This window comes from Clavelina lepadiformis, chromosome 7 (assembly GCF_947623445.1).
Source record: "Clavelina lepadiformis chromosome 7, kaClaLepa1.1, whole genome shotgun sequence".
Taxonomy (NCBI): Eukaryota; Metazoa; Chordata; class Ascidiacea; order Aplousobranchia; family Clavelinidae; genus Clavelina; species Clavelina lepadiformis.
In genome coordinates this window covers 12,372,068-12,385,798 of record NC_135246.1, presented here as the reverse complement: position 1 = coordinate 12,385,798, position 13,731 = coordinate 12,372,068, and the positions used below count along the sequence as shown (strand labels likewise).

The 13,731-nt window shown below is 36.3% G+C and overlaps 2 protein-coding genes across 2 annotated transcripts; both read right to left on the bottom strand.

The window, feature by feature from the left end:
- Positions 1 to 1,868: 1,868 nt before the first annotated feature.
- LOC143466117 (sodium/potassium-transporting ATPase subunit beta-1-like) lies at positions 1,869 to 6,759 on the bottom strand. Its single transcript, XM_076964733.1, has 7 exons — positions 6,562 to 6,759; positions 4,180 to 4,308; positions 3,965 to 4,084; positions 3,700 to 3,893; positions 3,469 to 3,621; positions 3,199 to 3,369; positions 1,869 to 2,608 (listed from the first exon to the last, which is right to left on the bottom strand). The coding sequence occupies exons 1-7, from the start codon at positions 6,710 to 6,712 to the stop codon at positions 2,504 to 2,506; spliced, it is 1,023 nt and encodes a 340-aa protein (XP_076820848.1). The 5' UTR covers positions 6,713 to 6,759; the 3' UTR covers positions 1,869 to 2,503.
- A 2,530-nt stretch (positions 6,760 to 9,289) lies between these two features.
- On the bottom strand, positions 9,290 to 11,095 carry LOC143466183 (zinc finger BED domain-containing protein 5-like). Its single transcript, XM_076964821.1, has one exon. It carries the CDS (start codon positions 11,093 to 11,095, stop codon positions 9,290 to 9,292), a length of 1,806 nt encoding a protein of 601 aa, XP_076820936.1.
- Between the last annotated feature and the right edge of the window lie 2,636 nt (positions 11,096 to 13,731).

Sequence of the window (13,731 nt, the reverse complement as noted above, 5' to 3'; positions counted from 1 at the left end):
GCTCGGCAACTGCATAACCAGCAGGCATAGAACAGATAGCATTAACTAAACACGAAGGTCAATAATTTACTTTAAAAGTCAGTAGTTTGACTCGTTGTTCTAAAGATAACTTATTTTTTGCAATGCCTTTCGAGTCAGACGTCATCAATAAAAGCAGTAAAAGACAGCGTTGTAAACGGGCCTTATACTTTCAACTCGAACTCGAAAATATAAGTCCGAACTCGGTTTAAACCAGAAAATTTATCTGAGGCCCGATTTAGGCTAAATTTACTGAAATTTACGAAAGTTAAATTTACCGAATCAATCAAAGTAATCTTTTGGCATCATTCTTTTACTGTCATCCTTTTCTGAGTTAGCCTTTGCTTTCTGCGAGAGATTTTTATAGTAATCTGCCCTCATTCACATTCGTGAAAGAAAGTGAAATTAATATGCAAATGTGACAAAGAATGAGTATAAATTTGGGCCCGAATCTGTTCCGATCTTTTTCAAATATAAGCCCGAACCCGACCCGAAAAGCCCAACTTGATTTACAATCCTGGTACAAGAAACTTGAGGAAATGGAAACAAGGCCATTACCGAAAAATTTGCGTTGGTTTGCTGCCCCGTTTACGCGTTAGTAGACAAGCAAACTTCCCTTTAAGTAAGACATTTACTGTGTTTGGTTCAACTAAAAAACCTTGCATCACAGACAAGATCCTGGACCTCAGCGACGAACCGACAGACCTAAAATGCAACGTGGAAGGGGAAAAAAATACAGAAAATTTAATAACGAAATCAAGAGGACACTAAGAGGAGGCAAAGAAGATCAGATCAATGTGATTTGCAAGGACATTGAAAGCAAACTGACGAGGAATAATAGTAAAGTCGCTTACTGGCTCGTGAAAGAATTTACCAACACAAAAATTTTGTACCATCATACAAGATAAAGCAGAAAGTTGTTTGTCAGCGCAAAAGGATATCTTATAACAAGATGGACGGAGTATTGCTCAGACTTTACATAACCACAACGTTACAGAACATACGAGCGCTTTAGATGTTCTCTGTCCAACCAACATCGACGCCGACTCCATCTTTCAGGAAAAAGTTTAAGAGATATTAAGAGCATTGAAACAAGGGAAGTCTCCAGGAGTGATCAATATTCCCGCAGAATTGGCTCAATCTGGAGGCGAAACAATGATCAAAGCTTAAATACTTGCTATCTGCAGCAAGGTCTGCATGGAAGTCGAATGTATGGCTCACACCATGGACGCGGATCACCTTACTAAAGAAAAGCAACCTACAACGGTGCCAAAACTATCGTACCGTCATCCTAATTAGCCATCCCAGCTAAGTAATGCTAAAAATTTGCTCAGTAAGTTGAAACCACAACAAGTGGGTTTCCGCTCTCGACGAAGTACAAAAGAGCAAACTTGCAATCTCATAATCATCTGCGAGAGATACGTTCAATACCAAAACAAGTTCAGTATCATGTTTTTGTGGACTTCAAGGGAGCTTTCGACAGTGTCTGGTAGGCAGCTGTATGGGTAACCATGAAACTTTACAACATCAACTATATTATAGGTTATAGTTACTATAACCTTATTAAGACAATAAAAAACCTTTAACACAAAGCCAGCAGTGCGGTTTATCTCAACAACAACATTAGGGATTGGTTCAAGACTATACAGTCGAATTCAGACAAGGTTGCTTGCTTTCCCCTACATTGTTCAGCATCTTCCTAGAAAGAATTATGACGGATGCAAGCTGAATAGCAAACATTTAAGCTATACATGAACCATGATCAAAAGGTGATGATTTACGAATTACAAAGAAGAAAACTTTGACCTAAAATTCACTATCTAGTGTATTGCACTTGATTTCGATATAAGCAAGGTAAACCCATGTTTTATTTACATTACTATTACATATTTCGGATAAACATAAAGCATATATTCTAAATCTTCAGATTATAGATAAAACTATATAGCGTATAGTAATCACGATTACACAACCAGTATATATGAAGATACATTCATTTTCGTGAAACTGTGAAGAAGAAGAAAATTTATACGGATTTTAAACAAAAGTACAATGACACCTCGAGACAATGATGCCTATAGGGATCTGGTTGACAATCTTTGGTTTTAAAAAACGAGTGTTGCGTTTAAACTATCGCTTGTATAAAAGACAAAGTGGATTAAACCCATGATATAAGATTGTTTTATCGATTACAAATTATTATGTGCAGAAGGTCTAAAGGTAATTGAGGTCGCCTGGAAATTAGTTGCTGCTAGGAGCGTGAAAGAAAGGCAAATGCCGCCTTCGTCAAATATATTGATCAAAGATCGATGAAGGTTATTCAATGACAAAAAATGTCCGTTGAATTGTGGGTAACTGAAAGCTGCTTGGTAACAAAAAAGCAATACACAAAAGCAGCTAATTTGAGAGTTCTTCAAAGTGTTCTTAGGAGCTTGTTCGATAAAGATTCTTGTTTGTCTTGATAGGGGCCTGGGGAAGTAGATTTTTAATCAATCTTCAAGGGGAAAGAATAGTAACCGATGCTCATACGTTCATTGTCTTCAATATTTCGTGCATAGGCCTTGCACGTAACTTTTATCTTCTCACCTTTCTGCAAAAGATATTTAGCAATTGGTTACTCAGATTAAGTACTGTTATCAAAATCTTTGCATTGCAACTTATGTTGGCGGGTGAAATGATTTCCCTGCAATGATAGAAATTTTTGCTACACACCTAATTGGGCTGGGAACATTTGGCCTACTAATAACCGCAAGCGACTAACAGTTCTTAACATATAAAGATTTTGTTACCCATTAGCCGAAAACGTATATGAAGGACGGAATTTGGAGCAAAAGTTTTGGTAATCCATTGACTCCCAGAAATTTGCTGCACAATTAATCATTTTAATGCTTGAATACTTTGTTTGTCTGAAAAACGTTGTGGTCTAGCATGACATAAGTTGCTAATACAACCGTTTTCATCACATTTCTTAATACTAAATAGCAGTTTTGCCTGCAATAAACAATGTGACATGACAGTTAGCAGCTATGGCAGCTAACCGCCAGCTAACGACTAATGCCATCCGGCTAACAGCTAAAGAAAATTGGCTAAATTCCCAGCCCTGATATCTAAACATGCCACTTGTAATTAGAATGAAATAACTGGCTATTTCCAAGCAGATGAATTTTACTCCAGTCTTACCGTGACGTTTGTAAATTGTACAGCAACTACAGGAGTGACGAGTTTGGGCTGTCTTAGCTTCCCGTAATATGGATAGTACATGAATGGTATGCCGTTGTCTGCAGGATAGTACTTCGTGTTTGTGCTAACTGCGCTGCTTTCCCCGTTCAGATGCATTTTGTCTTTATCGCTCTGCAAAGCAGGACTTTTTAAATATTGCGGAAAATTACAATCGGAAGTTAAACCACCGTTTGAAAATGAAATATTACAGCCGCATCAGTGCACACTCACCCAGCCGTAGCAACTGATGTACATTCGATAAGGGTCGTAAGGACGACCGGTGACCTTAAGAACATCTGTTAAAGACGGCGCCCTCGATACCTCGTTGTATGTGGCTTGCTGTGCTGTAAGGTCAGTGAACCCCACCGGATACCAGTTTATTATCTAAAACAATATTCAATATTTCTTAATGTTGCTCATGTTTAACCAACGTTGATTTACCGACGGTAAATTGTAACTTACCCTGTTGACTTTGACATAAATACACGGTTTGCCTTCATCATAACCGAACTCTCCACTACTACACGGACCAAGATCAGCGGTGTTAAATGGACAAGATTTCGCTATGTCGCCTTCAGCAAAGCCCTGATAGATTTGTACCTTACCGTTGGTGCAGCTTGGTTGGAAATATTGTGTGTCGTTTTGAGTATCGTATTCTATGAAAGTAGTTGGTGAATTACACTACATATCGTCCGAGATGTATTTGGTCAGTTTGCAACAAACTTACGTTTCAAAAACTCTTTTAATTGGGTGGTGTACTGGGCGTAACTATCGGGATCACTAACTGTGAAACGTATGTCCGAAGTTAATGCTTCTCTGGATGGTAGCCTTGGTTGTATGGTGAGTCCTGCAAAGCGATGTTTAGTGAAGACTGATTTGTGAATGCCGTATACACACAATGCATGGTTTGATCATTAAATGACATCAAGACATTTGAATTACCTGGTGCCTGTAATCTTGTTTGAAATCGGGGTACATACGGATCCAAAATTCCCAGCACAATTGAAAGGGCGCCAGCAAAGAATGCGGCCAGAACGAAATAATATACGGTGAAGAACGCGAGAATTTTGCCTAAACCATAAAGAAGTTTTGAAACTGTCAATAAAACAATTCAGACTTCGGTTCATTATAAGAATGTACAGTATACGAATGTATTTGAGTTTTATAGAATATTTTCAATTTTGTTTGAATATACGAATATTTCCACTACTGTAAACTTATCTAAGTTTACAAGAATTCATACAAATTTATTTAATTTAAACTCATCAGAATGTATGTGCATTCATGTAAATCCATTTTAATTTTTAATCTATAAATACATTTCAATTTAAATAAATGTTGCGTTATGTAAATCATGTTAAATTTATTTGAAGTTATATTATTTTTACTCAAGATTGTTTTAAGTTTTACTTAAGTTAACGAAACTTTATAGGATTTTATATTTAAGTTTTCAATAACTTTTTAAATTCATACAATTTCTTTGATTTGTTTGAACTTATTCAAATTTGCAACAACTCTTAAAAGTAATTTACAGTATATTTATTCATGACTTTTACAACAAGTAGTATCTAATTTAACAGGTACAACCTATTTAAACTGCGACTAGGTACAACCGGTCATTGAAAAACAATTTAATTGATACTTTATAAGAAACAGTTGCACAGCTGCTTGGTTGCGTTAATTAATATTTCGACCATAATAATTAACGACAGTTTTAAATCGAAGAAGCACTTTCTAATAAAATCTCCATTATGTTCATTTATATACATGGCCTGTAGAATTCTACATGGAAAAGGTTTTATACAAACACAACTTTTTATCTAGTTGCAGGTTCTACATACTAAAGGTTAAAGCATGAAACATACCAAGGTAACTGTACACCGCGTGGGCATGGGTAATCAGCTATACATAAATCAGCTTACGATCCGTAGTTATAGTTATAGTATCCGTAGATATAGTTGAAATAGTCACTCATATACTTTGGCACAGTGCTTCAAAGAATTTTTGCATTCCTTTTGTTAGCGCGAGGTATCATTGGCAAAAGTGGACAAAAGAGGTTCAGATGGTCATTGCGGTTTAAACGTTCAACAAACCTTGTTAAAGGAAACGTCTCTAGTTTTTAAAATGTACAGTAGGTTCACTAGGTTGCACTATAGTTTATAAAGTACTTGTGCTCGGTGTGGCTTTACCGTATGTCACTGTTTTTTTCCAAAACGTATTTATAAATATAAAGGTAGCATAAGGCAAATTTTTTTTATGATTCTACTTCTACAGGAATCAGATTTAAGGAAATAAAAGGGAAGCCATAACGAGGTTCTCACGACGCCAGGCGATGTCTATTAAACGTCCTCCAGGACGAGTCTCACTTTTCAAAAAGTTTTTTCAGGAGCGTATGCAGAGGAAACTTCGGCGTCTTAGAGCAGTCGTTTGTCACGCAATGTTTTCTCTATTGGTAAACTTGACAAGCAATAGAAGAAAATAATGAGCAAGACTTCTACATTGACAAAACAACAAAGCTGATCGATAACTTATTTTAATAGGACCTTTTTTAATTATGTTTAACAAACGAGAAATCTTTCTTGCGTCCTAGGCTCATTAAAATTTTATTGAGGTTTTTCAGTAAGGGTTTAAGATTAAGATGTGAAGCAAATCAGTCCCTTTCAATGCGAGTCGGTTTGCTGTTAGATAATTTTCTTATAGATACTTGTTAACGCTGCTCTCTATAACTTGAAACTCATATCGTTGTTCCAATCGTTGACATACAAGACATAGCTGTAAAGCGTGATTAGTTATCTCCGTTCAAACATCTTCGCAGAATGCTAAGCAAACGACGAAACATTTATACTGAGTTACATACACACTTGATAGTTTTACAAGTTTTAAACTTACAAGTATTTTATACAAACATCTGCTTGTATACCAGTTGATGGAACGATCGTTTTTTTTTTCTATTAAATTGGCAATAATATTTTTATTTTAATTTTGACTTGGTGCGATGCATCTTCAATTTTTTTTATGATTGGAACTCAGACCGATTACCCAGTTTTCCTTAACTGAACGTTATTCATGCTTAAAATTTTGGTAAAGTTGTAGGCAATTAGGCAGGTGACACGTTGGTGGATGTTTATTTTATAACTTTAAGCCTGGATCAATATGAATTCAAAGCAAGGCCAGAGATTCTGTCTCAGTCTTCAGAGATTTTATTCACTGCTTGCTTGCATCTTGCGTTTTTTTTTGATCAATTTTATATTTTTCAACTGGTTGATGCAAAAAAATAAATCATCTAAATTCTAAATCACTGAAATAACAAACAGGATGGCTCACCCCAACTTTTTCCGCCACGCCCAAAGACAGTTTTCGTTGTCGGATCCCAAAGAAGTTTCCGGAAATTTCTCATTTCGGTTGTAAAGCCACTCCAACAGGCAGCCACACAAGAAACATCTTCATCACTAGAGGCAATACTTTCATCAGACATTGTAATTTTAATCTAATACCTATCTCCAAAACACCACTGCAAATCAAGTGTCTAAGATAATCATTTTTAGCGTAGGATATAGGCCTAATTCAAGGCCGGTCGGCTGCGCATATTTTTTGTAACTTATAGTTTGTTTCCTGCGTAATGTACGCGCAACAGGGTGGTTGGATGCACTGAAGGACCAAAATTCTATACACATGTTTTACAATCTTGAATTTGCGTTGCACAACATATGTATTTCAGATTAATTAAATGACGTCACTGGTCATCCTCTTGGAAACTCTATAATATATGAAAAGGCCAATAAAATTGCATTAAAACAAAAAATGCTTTTTCCACTGAATTTTGGAGATATCTTTCAAAATGATTAAAATTTAACTTAACGTGCTCTATTTACACTCATGCCATCGTCAGTTGCTCAATGTTATGCCTATGTATTATCTTGCGTCCGCTAACCAAGTCGGTTTACAGATAATGAGATTCACAGATAATGAGGATTATATCTGGTATTATATGAAGTTTGATATATTAGTAAGTTATACTTCTAGCGTTACTTCAACATAAAGGATGTTAGATAGTGGTCATGAAATCACATTTTACAGTTTGCAAACTTAAACACTTGCACATAAATATAGCTATTCGCCGTCTATTCTATACTGTGGTGGTTGGCTAACTGTTCCATATATCGAAGAGAGATTGCCATACCAACCATTGTGACGTTATTAGATTTGAGAATCTAACTGCTACATGGGCGCATACATGTCATCAAATGCAAACCATCAAACCTGAAGGCGGCATTACGAAAAAAGCATAAAAACTAGTTTACTACCTTTGTATGTAAACTATATATGCTGCCTTCTAACCATGTCGTCTTCTAAACGGCTTTGCTCAATGTATGTAACGAGGCTATTTCTTGTCCGCGGCATGTGCTTCTTGCACAAGCAGTAAACACATAGCTGAAAACTCTGGGTCAACTTATATTCAGGCTAAGCTATATTATTTTTGCATACGAGCTTTCGCAGCTTTAACTGCTTGACACTTTTCCAACATCATTGACAAACTTGCAGGTCACAGAAAATTTATCATTGATTTCATAACGCAATTCATGAAAGAACACAGAACCGACGTGTTCCAGTATGTCTGTTGATTAAAACTATCCTAAAACAAACTGAAAACGCAATCAATATAAGCCTGCTGGGTCAGTCAAGTCAGCTGATTTTTCACATACTGTACCGTATGTCCATGTCATTTACAATGCAATGTTTTTTTTAATCAGAATGTGTCAGTTGCAATGAAGTGGTAAAATAGCGCGCTTGCCATTTGCTGTTTTGTTGAAAAACATCAATATTGCATGACAATATAGCCTAGAAATGAGTCTGACCATCTGAGGTGCATAAAGGCGGTATAAGCTACACATGATGATATGAACAATGTAAACACAATTTTATGTACATGGCCAAGAACTTCAAACGTTGTTGTATAGGCTATATCATAATATATGATATAGTTTTTAAAAGTTAACGCTTATTCTTTTATCATCCCTGCGAACTACAATAACACTAACTAGTCTACTCCAGCACATACTGAGATAGGGCATTGTATTGATCAAATAATGTGACTGCCGTTTAATAAATCTTTTGAAACTCCTGCACATCAACGACAAACAAGCATCAGATCCTTTCTGCATACCATTCTTGGTCTTACTAAAAACAATCATACCTACAACTCAGGTTATATATATGCTATATGGTAGCACCAGCGTGCTTACACAGTTCATTAAAGCAATCTACGTTTTTAGCGCTCTTCCATTAACCTTTCCAGTTTCGACCTCTAGAGCAATCACTTGGGATAAGTTAACGTTAAATGATGTCATCACTAGCCGACCGTCAGAGACCTTTCAGCGTTGACTTTTACTTCTGCATAGGCCTAATGGTTGACTGTTTAACGGAATAGCTACTGCTCAACTAATTCAGGCATTACGACAAACTAAAACAAAAATTAAATTAGTACAGTAAATTAGTAGTATAGTACTGCAATACTGTGTTTATAAAGCTTTCCAAACTGGCCATATATTTTATGCTTTAGAGAGAACTTTAAACCCACGTAAACACATAGTACGAAAAACTAAATGCATGCAGAGAGTCTAAAGAAAGTTTTCTTACTTCAAACCGAATTGTAAATATGTTTTCTAAATGTGAGTTTTAACTTGGTCTACCATCTATAATAACATTAGCACTTATGCAGAGTTTGTATAAGCTCTTGCTGAATATGTTTGCAATTTCGTCAGCATCTGTCGGCAAGTTTAATGTAATTAGGCCAAGCTGACGTTGTTCAACAACTGGCATTGTTCTTCATCACCAACGCTCCACTTACGACAGCGGTTCCCAACCTTTTTGGTGACGTGACCCTTTTATAACATTTGCCAAGTTGCGGTGACCCCAAGGATAAAATTAGTTGAGTTGATCCTCCTTCACTGCACTTTTGGAGCTAACTAGTAGGCTACTAGGCTATATATTAAATTTGACTTCTAAATAAATAAACAACACAACAAATCAACTTATCAACACAACAATTTGTTCAGTGAGAAGGCTGTGCTTGCTTCTTTTTAGCCAGATCTGAAATCCTTGGAGCAGTCTTTGCAAGAGCACAACGCAGATCATCTTCTGCATCAAGTCTGCTCCTGTATTTAGATTTGATAACCAACAAGCTTGAAAAGCCTGTTTCACAAAGGTATGTTGTTGGAAAAGGAAGAATCAGGCGCAATGCGATCTCAGACAGAACGGGATATGACTGCAAACTCTTGATCCAAAATTTGGTAACTGACATTGAAGAAAAATCAGTTTTTGCTGCATCACTGGTAATGAGTTCAATGAACTCCTCTTGTGCATTCTCAGGAACATCTTCAACTCTGATGGTGAATGGGCTTCTAGCAAGTGCAAATGGTGTGTCAGGTAAATTAGGAAAATATCTTGAAATTTCTTCTTCAAGAATTTTGAAGTGTTCTTTGACAGAAAGTATTGTTCTATTCATTGTTTCCTGTTCAATATCATTTTCCTCAAAGAAAGCAGATAAGTTCGGCAACATGTAAATTCTATTTTCATCCAATTTTTTTTGCCAAAGTTGAAGTTTCAACTTGAATGCTCGGATCTTTTCTGACAAATCTAGGCATGTTGCATTTGGTCCTTGGAGAGACAAATTTAACTCATTTAAGATTGCAAAGATGTCAACCAAGTAAGCAATTTTGTGAAGTTGGTTTTTTTCGCCGAAAAGTGCTTCAAACTGTGGTTTAGATTTTTGATTAAAAAATGTTTTCAATTCATCACGAAGATCAAAAACACGTTTCAAAACTTTGCCTCTGGACAACCATCTCACACTAGTGTGAAATAACAGAACATTATTGGATGCATCCAACTCACTGCAAACTTTTGAAAATAGGCGGCTGTTTGAAGCACTAGCTTTTACAAAATTCACGACACTTACAACGCTTTTCATTGTATCTTGGAATTCTTGTGGCAAAGTCTTCGTTGCTAACACTTGTCGATGAATCATACAGTGAGTTCCGATGGCTTTCGGTGATGCATTGATTACCAAACGTTGAAATCCAGACCTACATCCCAGCATTGCTGGAGCACCGTCTGTGCAAACACCACAAACATTTTCCCAAGGAATGCCATGATTTTGCAGAAATGATCCAACTGTGTCAAAGACATCGCGTGCAGTAGTTGTCGTTTCAAGTGGTTTGCAAAAAAGAAACTCATCTTTGAAATCACCTTCATAAATGTACCTCACGTAAACCAGTAACTGAGAACAGTTTGCCACATCTGTTGATTCATCAAGCTGGATACTAAATATTCCAAGTGGAGCTGATTTCATTTCCTGGATTACTTGCTCCATAATATCAGCAGACATGTCGTCTATTCTTCTACTGACGGTGTTATTAGACAAGGATATTGTATTCAGTTTGTTAACATATTCAGCTCCAAGCATAACTCGAACAATGTCTTTGGTTGCTGGCAGCAGCAACTCCTCGGCAATGGTGTGAGGTTTCTTGGCTTTGGCGATTCTGAGAGCCACCAAATATGAAGCTTCAATGGCTGCCACATTTTGCTGTTGGTACTTGCCGCCAGAATCCAGCCTGTTTTTTTGGACACAATCAGCTTTGTTCTTAAAATACTGGACATCCTTGCCCGCAAAGTTTGGATGCTTAGCGTCAAAATGGCGTTTCATTTTGTTGGGCTTCATCGATTCGGCTGACATAATTGTGTTGCAAATGACACATTGTGGCTTTTCAATTCCTGCGTCAACTATGAAAGTAAATCCATACTTCAAAAATTCCTCACAATATTTTCTTTTCCTAGGCCTAATACTTGTCTCTCGATTCATCATGGGAAATCTGAAATTTTACAAAATAAATTTTAGTTTATGGCGCCCGTTATTCTTAAACTCTTTCCAACGGGTACTTTTTTTGCTTTTTTTTAAGTCTAGCAAATGTTATCAGTCGCTTTTGAAAGTTCTGTAGGCTAGGCTAGCTATCGTAGGCTACCTATGGTTGATGCCGGGAATTCAATAGTAAGCCTACACTGGCTTGCCTAGGCTATCAACTGATGCAAAAATAATAGCCTAGCTCTCAACATGCTTCCTGACTGCTCAATGTTTGAAGATTTAACTTTTTTTCTCACAAATATCAACAAAAATCGCTACCTCAAGTCCAACTTTTGCTTAAATGCATTTCAGGAATCAGCAATTAAATTGTTATTTTCATGGTTTTCATGGTTTCATGGTATTTTCATTCAAAGGCCTTTGTGACGTAATGAATTAACTGAATTAAATGAAACTGCCGTTAAAATCTTGCTTTCCGAGCATATTTGCCATTATTAAACGAAAATCCTGTAATGAGGCCCAGGGTGTTCTGGTTTGTCTAGTATAGTAAAATCACGATGCGCTCTGTGGTGAGCTGCCCATTGTTAAGAGTTAATTTTCTAAATTTCTAAACTTTTCAGAAGGCCTCAGGTGACCCCAGGCAAATTGTCAGGCGACCCCAGTTGGGGTCGCGACCCACAGGTTGGGAACCGCTGACTTACGACAAATAACTGATCGATTGCAATCGATGGCCTACAAAAAAATTTTTTTTCTTAATGTTATTGATTTTAACTTTTCACTTTAGCTAATTTGGGGTCGCTGAATTAAAAAATGACCTCAGATTTGCTCTATTGTCTATAACATCAAGAACTTTTGCTATGGGCGTTTTCATTTTATGCAATTGTCAAATTCTTGCCACTTTGAAAAAAACGGCCTAAAAATATGAAATCCTAGTTTACATTTTTTATTGGCTTACTTTTAGATATATACCTAAACTAACAGCACTAATTCTTATCCAATTTGTCATTAGTCCATCCAATAACTAGTCAAAGAGATGTAAACTCATGTTCAGTCCACAATTGCGCGCACAGGCAGCAACAAAGCCAATATGCTACTTCTATAAGCTTGTGTTGATTCACAATGGAAATGTATTTGGATCAATTCCGATTGGACACTCATTGATACTGAAGAAAGAATATTAAAATATCAAACTTGTACTGTAATGGATAAATTGAAGTATCCTGAACATGGTTGGCTAATTTGCGTGGATCTGAAAATGGTAAACTGTCTTTTAGAACAGCAAAGTGGTTATACTAAGAATCTGGGTTTCCTGTGCTTTAGGATAGCCGAGCCAGAAATTAACACTGGAACAGATATCACTGACTTTTATTGAGCAGCTTGACAGTTGGACATAAAAATATCATAAATGAACCAATGGTTGCAGTTAAAAAGATTATTCTTCCTCCCTTACACATAAAACTTGGACTTATGAAGCTATGGCGAAAGGTATAATGTTGTAACGTTGTTATATGCGATGAAGTTAATCAGACTCCTAACTCTAAAAGGCTGCTGTTACAATGGTATGTTACCTTCGCCCATATACAGTAGAATTCGCCTATATCGACTTCGGCAATATCGACAGTTCGCCTCTATCGACACCTTTTTTGATTCCCCAGAGCATTTTTTTCGTTAATAGTGACGAGAAAGAGAAGTGAAAATCTCATGGAGCTCGGAATAATTTAATACTGTCACAAAAAATCAGTATACGGCTAACTTTTCATAAATCCTGTGTTTGAGCAATTCGTCGAGATTAATATTTTTACGATTTTCACATATTTCAATCAACATCGTAACGCGCTGACAAACTGTAAAAAGTGTTTAACTTTGGTATTTTATCACGTTTTGGAATTACAAAATATGAATTATCGTAAAGGCTTTTAGAAAAATGTCGCATGAAGCTTCCTGAATTTTTGTACAAAGTGTAGGCTACATCTATGCCTTAGCGCTAGGCTATAAATTTATTAGGTACAGTACCAAAAAATCACATTGCTCAAATTCCTACACTACATCTTGCTAAAACAAGGGCTACATTTTGGTCGAAAATCATATTGTGCCAGTAGTTTTGCCCAAATTTAGCTACATTCTGCATGCTACCTGTAACTTTCAAATTTCCAGGCCAAGAGACAAAAACTACCAAGTTTTAAGGTCACACGTAAAGGGTACCGTATATGCTTGTAAAAATGCCTAACTTCTTTTTTTTTTATTATTATTTATTATGAAGTGAAATCACTAAAAATGCAACTAATCGAAAAATCCTGAATATTTCTGTTTTGTATGCCTTAGGTTAGGCTATTATTTAATGAAATCCTAATAAAAACACATATCTCCAACTCTTGCAATAGAACGTTAAATCCAAGATTACAGTTTTCGCCGAAGAAGTCAAATTTCAATTAAATTTTAGCCCAACCTAGCAATGCGGCCTGGAAGTTTTTAACAGGTTTTTACTAGGGTAATCCCCGTACCGAAAACACTTACCGTCTAACACACTTTTTTAACCATTACGTAGAACGTCCAACATTGTCAAAGAAACCGCAACATTTTAGCATATCTCCTTAAAACTCTAAGATTTTTTTCATACAAGTTTGTGTTTGTCAACTCTG